This window comes from Cyphomyrmex costatus, unplaced genomic scaffold (genome assembly GCF_001594065.2).
Source record: "Cyphomyrmex costatus isolate MS0001 unplaced genomic scaffold, Ccosl1.0 scaffold164, whole genome shotgun sequence".
Lineage (NCBI taxonomy): Eukaryota > Metazoa > Arthropoda > Insecta > Hymenoptera > Formicidae > Cyphomyrmex > Cyphomyrmex costatus.
In genome coordinates this window covers 3,864-16,321 of record NW_017275653.1, presented here as the reverse complement: position 1 = coordinate 16,321, position 12,458 = coordinate 3,864, and the positions used below count along the sequence as shown (strand labels likewise).

Sequence of the window (12,458 nt, the reverse complement as noted above, 5' to 3'; positions counted from 1 at the left end):
TAAGAAACAATTTTATTAAAGAAAAATAAAGTTAAAATCTGAAAAGAAAGACATTTATAATAATATTCTAATTGTCTTATTGTTAGACATTTTGAATATAAATTAATAAATGTACTTTATTTGAATCAAATACGTTTATGTTTATTCATATATTTAATATATTTATTCTATTTGATTTTTATTTATTCAGAAACATCGAAACACGTATAATAGACGAATAAAAATATTTACGGTGAATAAATTAAAATGTTTTTTATTATAAAAAAAGGAAACATTTTAAAATGTATAAAGAATTGAAATATGTATTTTTAATATGCAGTAGCAATGAATAAATGTAAGTTTTGAATTTTAACTAAACATTAAATTAGTCTAATAAATATTTGTGATAGTAAAATTTTATGTAAAATGACAATTTCAATATGCGATCTAACATCTCTATAATATTAAATGTACGTTGGAGATAAATACGTTAAATTATATTTTATAATACAATTAAGCATAAAATGCTTAAAAATTTTGCAAACTTTTTCACCAAATTTTTTTATCGTATATTCGCATCTGAAGCTACAAATATGTCGGCAAAGAGAAATGTGCATTTACATATGCGAAATAGTAGACGTATGCACCTTTATAAGAATGTAGTGAATTTTATGGAGATGGAGGAGAGCATTCGATTCTACGCCATTGACTGATATATAGACGCTGATTCGGTCCCAATGCACTTAACACCACCCAGCTCTAATGCCATTCTCTCGTCACGAGCGTCCATCCTTGAGAGTCAAGAGACCCGCCAGCTGTTACGAGCCTCCGACAAATATCACGGAACGATAAACGTTAATTTAACCAAAAATGACATCATTGTTCGTGTTCAATTAAAAATTAAAAAAGATAAGTCAGTATATGTATACAAGAAAGGATTAAAAATAAATATAAACAGATTTACATCGAATTATTATATTTAAAATCACTAGTAATTCTACGTAGTCATACATTACGATGCTATAGAAGTAGAAGAACTTAAGTTGTTAAAATTACCTTATTATAATCCGATAAAAACGAAGAAAGTAATGGTGATCGCTTTACTGATAAAGAACGACAACGGCTATACACGATATCTGCAAAAATAATGAGCTAAAACTGATAAGTTTTCGAGCGACCGCACGCGATGAATTAAAGATACTGACATCCTGTCGTGAATCGATCCAAAATCTTGTGCTAGATATTAACGGAGCTTTAAGCACAAGAATGCAACGATCGCTTCGTTGCAATGCCTGAGATATATATACTGGAGCGTGTAAATCCCATATATCCAATTAGATTCGTATAATCCTCGTATGTTAGCGTAGGGTGTTCCTACCCCTCGAACCGCTACCTCTCTCGGTCTTCACCGTGCTACTCTTCTTCGTGTGTGTCTCGCTACCGCGATGTGTATGTGTGGTACGTACGGTATGTACGGGGTGCGTATGGTGGCGCAAGCGCGTATCCCGCGCTCTAATACTAAAGTACTAATTTATAGGCACATATGAGATGGCTATAGTGCGAGCTACCGTGCCAGAAAAGGGACTATAGTCTGCAGAGAAGGATAGGAACAGGAGAGAGCGAGAGAGACTGGTGCAGGTGTAGTAGTGGTGGTGGTGGTACGTTGGTACTGATGATGGTGGTAGCGAGATAGGGCGAGGGTAGGTATATCGGAGAACACAGAGGCGGGCTTTGCATGCGATATCAATAAATCAAGTCCCCGGGACCCCGGCAGCTTAGGGGGCCACTACGTGGCCAGAATCAACAGCTCATAACGTCGGCTAATAGCTACCCGCGGTGGGGTCGAAGATATTGTCGTAACACCGAGGGACATCTTACCGTCGCAATGGTTGGATTTGGTTGCGTCCTGTTAAGAAAAAAATATTTTATTGTGGGAGAGAGAGGGTGGGCAAAGAAATTGTCGGATATGCGATTTTCGATCAGAAACAAGAACGTCATGTAGAAAGAATAATAATTATCTCAGTGACTTTCTTATGCTCAATGATGATGAGACTTAATTTTTCTAATTAGTTTTAATTTAATATAAAAAAAGAAAGATATGATATCGTCGGTGAAAATATAAGAAACGTCATTTATATATAAACGAATGTGAAAAAATACGAAGATCTAATATTTTTTTCTAGAGCAGAGTTTTTTTAACCGATATATCATAACACATTAGTATATCACAAAAAATCTCCAAGCAGCGAAAATTTTACAGAAGGTAAAAGGAAGTAAAAAATTTAGAAATGAATAAAAAAGTGAGAGAAAAGGCTCGAAATAATAAATGTTTTAAAAATTGTGAAAATTATTTTAATTATATTATATATATTTACTTTCGCGTTTTGAAAAATGATATCATTACAATAAAACCTCTTTTAAAAAAGTAAAATAAGAAATAAAGATTTTAGAAATGTTCTGTTTATTTCTGCATGTATTAGAAATATTTGACGAAAGATCTATGCTAAGCGCGTTGAAACTTAAACAATACAATTACATCTAATAATGCTCTGTTAGGTACACTGTTAGATACATCAAGGGACATAATGTCGTCGAAAAGATTGAAACGCTTTTTATGCAATTTTTAAGAATTGTACTTCTTTTTCAACGGATTATTAATAACAATTCCTTGTGCATGTCTGTAGGTATGGTTTCAAAACCGACGAGCAAAGTGGAAGAAGCGCAAGAAGACAACCAACGTGTTCCGGTCCTCGGGATCGCTGCTACCGTCGCATGGCTTGCCTCCCTTCGGACCGATGACCTCCGACTTGTGCACCGGAATGTTTCATACTCCTGCGGACAGATGGGGAATGGGGACAGGTCAGATATCAATAGCTCTTATCACTAACCGTAACCAAGAAACGTAAGATAAAAAAAAAGAAAGAAATTATCCATCTGCTTACGTTGGCCGCAGGACAGGAAACGCTCTTTCGATCGCCTGCATTATTACTCACAAGGACTCGATATTTATCGCCGTGCATGTTTAAAATGAGGATTTCTACCAGAATTTCCTCAAATGCTTTAAAAAACTGTCTTCTCCGACAGTTATTTCCGTAGCAGCTATCAATTTCGTATGTCACATCACTAATAAAATATCGATGGTATTCCGTAACGCATACAATATACACTGCGATGTCAATAGATTACTATGTTACTTAAATACTTTATACATACATTTACACACCATTTATTTTTTATAGTATTATTATATTTTTATTTTCTGTTTACTTTGTTTTATAAATCCGAAATTATAAATATAATGCGTTAGATTAGTATCTAATATATAGAGAGGAAAATATGTAATATTTTATTCTCTGCTGTGTATTTTTCTCATTTCTTCATTAATGTTCTAATTAGACATTTTAAATTGATCCGCTGTCTTATGAAATACTTACATAATTTATTTTGATAATACATAGAAGACTGACAATGAGAAGAGAAAGAGAAATTAAGTAAAGTCGATGTTACACTTTTGCAATCATCTCTTTCATTTTTGCAAATCAAATAGTTTTGAAACAGTCTGAATATTTAAATGTTGCATAAATAAATAATCATGTTCAAACGTCAAGAAATTTTACTCTTTTACGTTAGTGATCAATGAAACCAATGAAATATTTCTCAAAATGTCAACGGCGTATTTGAAATTCGTAGTTATTTTATATAATTTAATGTACAATCAATGAAACCAGTGACTTTAAATATTTCTCAAAATGTTAACGACGTATCTGAAATTCGTAGTTTTATATAATTTAATGTAAAATCAATGAAACCATCGACTTTAGATTTCTCAAAACGTAGTTATTTTTTATTGGCAATTTATAATATACAATATTTTAGCCACACTTGATCTAAGCTTTTAGATTTTTAACCTACTTGGTTTACAAATAAGTTTTCATTTTATTTGCATATATGCACATATGTTACAAAATTAATTTAAAGGATGAAGTAACGCCGAGATTAGAACCCAAGCGTAAGAAAGAAATGCTCAAAGACGTGGGCACGTTTGGTCCGCGATTTAATGGAAACGCATTATCCACGTCTATGCAAATTGCACACGATTCGTCATGTCATTTAAAGCGCGATATGATTAGCATCTCGTTCACGCGCTAACGGGAGAAGAAGCAACATGAGAAGGAAACACCAATTCTCGTAGACGAAGTCTCGACGATGCTCGCCTCCTAATTTAATTTTGCCCGTCCACTGACTGAGACAGCTGAAATTACTTACTGCGTATTATCGGTCCCACGGTTGTTCACCGACGGTTGTACCGACAATGACACCGATAACTAACCGATCCTTTTCATTTCTTTGCGAGCCCCTCACGTCACATAACCTTGCATTAATTGCCCCTTGTGTATTTAATTGTGCTCATCTCTGCTCCGTAGGTCTCGGACAATTGCAAAGCGGCATGACGATGAGTGGCTTTGGGCAGCTCGGTCAACAAAGTACGGGAAGTTTAGGTTCCAGCCTTAGTCTCGGCAACTCCGGACTGCCGATCAACAGCCCATCGCAATCCGTCTACCATACCAACTACGGACTCAATTCTATCAGTAAGTTACCGCAAGCATTAGCGAGAAGTACAGGAGTTCATTATCGTAGTAGATACCCCCGATGAAAATATGATTTGGCAAAATATACTTTTGTCCCTTATAATTATTATATAAAAAGAATTCACCGCAGTTTAAAATAGGGATCGATCGCGTCTTTGCTAAAAAGTGACCACAAGTCAAAGTTTTATGTTTGGATTGTGTTCTAAATTCGTCCATCTTTAAATATAATACATGTTGAATTTAAATAGAAAATAGAAAAGAATTCATGAAAAAACGAGAAAAATAATATAGATTAAAATAAAAGCAGTTTTCAGAGGTGTAATATGTATAACATCACATATCAAAATTAATATTACTTTTAAAATTGAAACTTGAAACGAGCAATTCGTGATTAGTTTTACACTGCAAATCCAAGTGCGCACAAAGTGATCTCAATATACTATTGCGTGATTAGTTTTCTGTATAAAAACAACACATTATACTCTACATGCAAAAATAGATTTACATATTTAAACGTGCAGTGTCATTTTTACAGAAAATTAATTTACATACATATGTTGAAGTCACTTTTTACACACTTGGATTTGCAATGCAGTTAACTTACGGTTAACTATTATATACGAATAGTGAATACACTGTTGTAAAAAAATCAATGATAACCTAATCCTTTAAGTTAAAAAACATTTTCCCGTTATTAACTTTCATGTATATTAAAATGTAAACAATAAAATGTTCATTTTTATAATTAAATTGTTTAGTTTTATATAGTAAATAACTTCCATATTTGTGTATAAGTAAAATTTATTTAACACTACTTTATACAGTTTTAGTTAAATTAATGACATATTGAGTAGAAATAATAACGATATATAGAAATAAATAAAAATAATTTAAATTAGACATGATTTGACGAAATGAATTTAGCTGCCATAAATAATGAATAATGGCTTTCGACATTTATTTGATTTATTCTTTGGAGCCTTGGATCAAGATCAAGATCTACATTTTTTCTTGTGTCACTTTTTTTGCGGAGGTGTAATGTGTCTTGTTAGAGACAGCCTTAATATCAACCTGTCCATTGTGTCTTTTGCCGTTTACGGTCCTCTCAAAAGTAAATTTCAGAATACGTGCACAGAGAGATCGTCTAGACGTGAAAAGCATTTTACGATCACACTTTGCTACTCCCGCAGACGAGCTGAGCGAACGCAACGTTTTGCATGTTCCGATGTTTTTCATCGTTGCTTATTCAAGTAGCGTGGATCAGCGGTGCGAGTTGGCGACACGCATGTGCGCGCAAATGCGAATAGGCACACCCAGAAGAATCTTAACGTTTCCCGTCAACCAGACCGCTTATACGTGTGCCGATAATCGTCTTGCCAAACTTTTGGTACCGTGGTCCTCTAAAAGACGACGTGCAAACAGAGCCGTGGAAGTCTCTTTGACGAAGTCGTTAAACGTTACGGTGCATTAAGGTTCGAAGGGGTTATGCGCCTGCACGTAAGGAATTTGAGACAGAAACATAAACCCCGTCCTGCCGTCTGTTTACGCAGGCAAACTCCAAGCCCGATCTCACACCTAGGTGCGAGATCTTTCGCTGTATGTTTACCATAACATCTCGATGCAACCTGTCTTGGTTGAGTTACGCTTCACCTCACCCGGGGACCTTGTATCCTCAAAGATATTATACTCAAGGGGATAAATCGCGTGTGAAATTTCTTCTTTCACGGAAATTGCTATTCAGCGCATCTCGACTGTAACTTCCACACGAGATTTCATATTATGGTGTGAAAACGAGATTTCATTCAAAACGCATGTGCCCTTTGTGAAGTAACGTGATGTACTCTTCAATAATCTCCCTGGAATGAATTTTAATTCAACGATTCAATGATACTGAGACAGTATAGTTACTGTTATAATTTTGTGACGTAATATTATTAAATGCAGAATGAGATCTACGTTCGTTAAAGCGTTTATTTATTGTTTAAACTCGGAATGTCTACGTGCAGGATTAAAGCGTAAATCAGAGCTTTGAACGATAATCTGGCAATCTTTTTTAGACAAGTTTCAAACTTCAGCGCTTAAATTGTCTGGAATAATGGATTTGTGCGATACGGGTAATAAGGAAACCGATAATAAAAAAAAAAGGAGTCTCGTCACTTTGTTCCACGAAATATTTTCTTACTTTTTCGCTTTTTTTTGTTCTTCAGCAAAAAAACCGCAACGTCACGAAATGGATATTGGCTTAAACAGATTTACTCGTATTGGTATTTGCTATGTTATAATACAGGTCGTCAACTCTGAAAATGGATCTAATAAACGCGATTACGAATTCTGTTCACAAACTTATCAAAATTTTTAGAAACTCCACTTTGATTTTCCTATATAATAACACAAATTCGTAAAAAAAATATCTAATATATCATTACTCCTGTAAACTATTATTTAGGAAACAGGAAACTCGTAATTCAATATAATTTTTTGACATTCAGTATTGCAAATAAAGTTTTATTATTTGAATATGTCACTTGAGCATAAACGATGAAAGAAAATCCATTACATTGTAAAAAATATTGAGACATTGAGAAAAAGAAACTTTGTAACACAATATTATTGGTAAATACACTTGATGCATGGATTGCAAAATTTAGCATCGCACGTTTGACTCTCCTGAAGCTTTTACAATAAAAATCCAGCGTAACATAATTTCGCAAGCTGATTGTGCAGTCGCGTACATCGATATATGTGAGTGTGTATACTACAGGCGTAACGTTTGCATGGTGCCAATTACCAAGCGTTATCACTCGAGAAGAGAAAAAAAATCGGCGTCCCACGAGTACGTTGGTGTGCGTAACGAACGCGGCTTCAAAGTGAACCTGCGTCCGCAGTCTCGGCTCGCAGAGCTACACGCTTTTATCCGCGGATAACACTTAAAGCAAATAGCTTTTAGACTAGAGCGTTATTTTACCAAAGGATGATTAGCACCGCAACGTAAGCCAACAACGCGTGGTGTGGTTCCTAGTTGATCGGAGAAGCTCCATTTGGCGGCTGGCTCTCTCTTTCTCTCTCTCTCTCTCTCTCTCTCTCTCTCTCTCTCTCTCTCTATCTCTGTCATGGCGAACCATGCCAGACTGGCGCAAACAAATCTCGGTAATGCGTAAATTATCAGGTTTGAAAACGTCCGATTTTCAACTCGCGCTACCGCTCTCGCGGTGCACGAGCCGCAATACCTTATTCGAGAATAAAAATCGGCTGGTAACTCTGGTGCAACAGTTCAAATTTTAGTGAGATACACGCCGATGATCTCTGTATTTACTCTGAAAAATAGAAATACACGCGCCAAATTGCGTACGTATCGGACGTTTAGTTTCATTTGCCTTCGGCTCGGTCGTTCGTTCGGTGCATCCATATAGAATCAAACTTCATTGATTGCGCGCGGTGAATCGCGGTGGACACCGCTCTTCGGCAGCACGAATCTACCGCATCAGCCGACAATAGTCATAAAATCACGTACATCGTCGCCATTAGACGTCCATTCTTTCGAATGGCTTTTCAAAAGCGGCCGCTGCCATAGTCCTCTGCAAATTTGTGCCCGGCGTAGCACCGTAATAAAAAAAAAAAGCCCTTTTTCCCCGCCGTTGTCTTTCGAGCCCACCAGCGTAGCGCGCGAGGAGGCGGAAACGACTTTACGACGGCCGGTAGCGCACCTCACGCTCTTTGTCAGTCTACCGTATTAATATCTTCCGCGGAGAGAAACGAAACGTTCGCTCTCCCGCACCTGTGCTGCCGCGTCTGTAAATTGCCTCCCTTCTACCTGAACCGTTCGGAGATGCACTGCCTCGTCCGCGGTAGTGGATTTGTGATTGACTGTATCATAATAAATATTTGTCCTTTGTTACTTAGTATTTATCCAAAAATATTTATCGCTCGGCAATTATTACAAACTGTCGGGAAACATATATATTTACAAAGTCACAAAGGATGGCTGTAATTACCATAATTTAACATAATTATACACACAGAGAAATACATACTGTACATTCTCACAAATTTAGTTACTTTAAAATGTGTTTCAAATACTTCAAAAAATTCATATCAAATCTACTGTCATATAAAATTACATAAAGTCTCCAAAGGACAAAGACTTAAAACTTTCAATCAGTATCATCAAAGAACAAGCTAAACACGTTATTAGTGTAACAAATTTCAATTTATTTGTTACAATCTCATATTTAAAGTCCTAAACGTTTTGATTTTCACAGAAACTCGCCCACCCAAAGAGTGGTTCTGTGAGAATCAAAATATTTGAAGCTTTAAATATGATATTGTAACAGATAAATTAGAGTTTGTTAAGAAAAGTGACAACTCAGTTTACTTTTTTCCTTGAAATAACGATTACCTTTAACAAAGTTACTTTTTTTCTTAATAGCTTTGAAATATACTTATTACGAGACATTATTATGTACTCAAAGCGAATATTTATTTTCTTTATTAAATACCAAATACTTTTTTCTTAAAATAGCTTTTAAATACTTGATAGCTGAGAGTTAGAAGCGAGTTTAAGTTGTTGGTAAATTTGCATGATATTTAACATAAATAACCGACGAGTTGTCCACGAAGGAAACACTAATTCGATTTTTACTTCTATTCAGGTGGTGTTCACGTATCGGCGTCTCGAGGCTCGCCACCAGGTTCGTCGGTGGGTGGCGGTCAAGCCGGGATGGGCTCGGGTTTGAACTGCGGTCAGGGCTCTCCGGGCACGACTTCCGGTACCGGTAGCGGCAGCGGCGGTACCGGAGGTGGCGGCGTTTCCTGCGTGGCTGACGTGAGCACGAACGAGGGATCGGACTGGAGAGGCGCCCACAGCATCGCGGCGCTCAGGCGTCGCGCCTCGGACGCCTCGCAACAGTACAGTCCGCAGCCTCCGCCGCCAGGACCACCTCAGTATACCCACGACATGGAGTACAGTCCTGTTTATCAAGGCGTCGTCTGAACCGTCTCTTCGACGTTCGGTTTCCACGAAGGAAAAACTGCCGGCCGGTAGAAGCTTACCATAATCCATGGAACGAGTACTCCTCTCTGTTCTGTCGACGGCAATCGCGAGATCGACTGCGTTTGATTCTGCAGAAGAGCGAGAGCGCGATCGAAGAGATTTAACTAGTTGACTATCATCAAATTTAACATCAGGAAAATGTGGCGAGGTCAAGATCGACGATATTGGAACGATCTAAATTCTAAATTCGATGGAGGTCCAAAATCGTTCATCCTTTTAAATTTAACATAAAGTTAAGAAGGTATAGGAAATAATGACGAAATTAGAACGGTTAGGTAATTTCGGATGTTTTGACTGAAGTAAATTTAACGGAGCGGTAATAATTCGGCGATTATAAACATTCAATGCAGCGCGCAGTGTTTCTATATATTATCTTTTTTTTTTCACAAGGAACGAATATCATAGTTGTGTGAAAAATCCACGAAAGGAGTACTCTTCTATAAATTAGCGCTGAGGGTAAAATCAGGGTAGAGGATCGAAATTGCTGGCATTATCGACAGGGACAACTTGCGCAATATAGATTCTCATTATCATAGCCTTCCCAGGACCATTGTGACACATAACGTAGATTACAATTTCTGCAAATGTGTCCTACTGATGCTAATACCGGGTCAACCATCGACTTGATGCCATAACTGTAAAGAAGAATTGATGTATATGACGGAGTTGTAGCAATTAAAATTGCACGTTCGAGATTTCCTCATTGGGAATTAACGGGTAAATATTTCCGACATATAGTGTCTAGTCAAATACGTCTCAAATAGCAACAGGCGTAAGCGTTATTTGATATTTTGCGGAGAAAACTGAATCATTGGCGTAAACCACCCTTTAGCTGCGCAAATCATTGATATTAGTGAGATTTTCTATTCAAACAATTCGCGAAGAGCTAAGAGTTTTATTTCTAAATGGATCTTTAACGTTTCATGGAGGTCGGCGAAGAATTATTCAGTAAAATGAAAATGGGATTTTGCTCAGTATCGTTAAAAATTTATCCTAATCATGACAGCTCTAAATATTTAATAACAGCAATGACCGATGTTTTTTGGAGGACCGATTTCATTATAAAATTCAAGCATTTTGGTTATTATATATCCGCTGCAATTATTATGAGTCCAAGTATTTCCGAATGTCAATGATTAAAATATGATCCGTCATAGTATATGAGCCGTTTTTACGAGCGATGGAACACGCTCTGTCCGAGTAATCACACCGAGCTGTCGATAAAGGAAGGAACGAATTGTGATTTGTGCAGATTAAATGAATTTTGTGACACGAAGAGTCTTGAAAGGAGAAAATTTCCGTAAACCAATGCAAACGACTACTCCGCAAACCAACTCTTGGGTTAGCGCTGTGCGCTGGTAAAAGAAATCGAGTGGCTTTCACGCATATATTAATATAATTACGCCCAAGTCGGACGTTCGATTGGCTCCATGTGTAATGTATCTGTAATTTATCTTCTCCCGAATGTGAAATCGCTGAAGTAATTCGATTCGATTATATCGTAACTGCGCGAGGGCGATTTGCCGCGGCAATAACGCAGTCGTTAAACCCCGGTCGTTTTGCCCTCGTTAGAGGCATTTCGAGTGTCTGCGCTCGCGCTAAAGAAACGTCGATGAGATTAAGGCCTCGCTAATTGTAAATTATTTAACTGCGTTCCGATGAGTGTGACAAACTGATTAGGGCGTGGGTTTCCGTCACGTAATTCTTATTTACACCTATTTCTTCTCCCACGGGGGATTGGGGGCACTTCCTACACGAAACGGTGAAACGCAGAGGGAAAAAAAATGCACATTGTATTTTCGAGTCATGGAGGTCAAAGCGGAAGGCGTGGCGAGGTGCAATGAGATGTATACGACAAGTTATCTTAGTATTACATATATACGACATTGTGTAAATATAGTAAAAATATTGACGTGATAGGGTATATTATTATTGTATCATTACCGCAATTACCATTGCTCGCAACTGCGACGGAGCAGTCGACCGCTCTTGTTTGCAGGCCGTTTTAACCTGCAACGCGTCGCAATTGTTTCTGAGACTGTGGGTGTTTACATGAAGTAATTGGATCTCTAAATCGGATTGAGCAGTGGTATTCAATCTGAAGACTTTAAATGTTCCTAGACCAATCTGGATTATAATCCGTGCTTTCTATGAGAAACTCGGATTTCGGACTACTATTGTCGCGCATCGTCACGCGTGTTTCTCCTAACTAAAAGATTAAATTAATATATATTAATAAAATATTTTTCCTTCTGTGTACGTGCTCTATGTGCTGTTTCTGCGGATTTGGTAAATTTACTCGGAGAGGGGGGATTAATATATTTTGTATATAATTTTTTTATAATTTTAGTGTTTACAATATTTATATAATTTTTATAATATTTATATTTATATTTTTTATTTATATATATAACATATATATATAAATATTATACAATTGTAAAATATTATACAATTATAAAAATTATTATTAAAAAAATTATTATACAATCGACCCTCTCCGGATAGACTTACAAAATCTACAACAGCCGGACGTAAAGAAGAGTCGCAATAAATGCCACAAAAATATTTTGAAATTTCGGAAATATTCAGTGAGCTCACTGGAAATATTAACTTAACCTTAACTTTTCAGGAGAAACACGCGCGACGATAATAGTCCGAAATCCGAGTTTCATAGATAGCACGGATTATAATCCAGATTGATCTAAGAACATTTAGAGTCTTCAGATTGAATACTGTTCAATGCGATTTAGGGATCCGATTACTTCACGTAAACACCCTGTGCACGCAGAGGTTTGTAGTTTTTCTGTTTCAAAAACGGTATTTAAAAAACGGTATAA

General features: G+C 36.7%; 1 protein-coding gene across 1 annotated transcript in view; it reads left to right on the top strand.

Moving 5' to 3' along the window:
* otp (orthopedia homeobox) overlaps positions 1–9,558 on the top strand; it is a 38,559-nt gene extending 29,001 nt beyond the window's left edge. The window contains exons 4-6 of the mRNA XM_018537103.1: positions 2,664–2,838; positions 4,404–4,568; positions 9,218–9,558. Of these exons, the coding sequence (XP_018392605.1) occupies positions 2,664–2,838; positions 4,404–4,568; positions 9,218–9,558 (681 nt within the window). The remainder of the gene's footprint in view (positions 1–2,663; positions 2,839–4,403; positions 4,569–9,217) is intronic.
* The last annotated feature ends 2,900 nt before the right edge of the window (positions 9,559–12,458 follow it).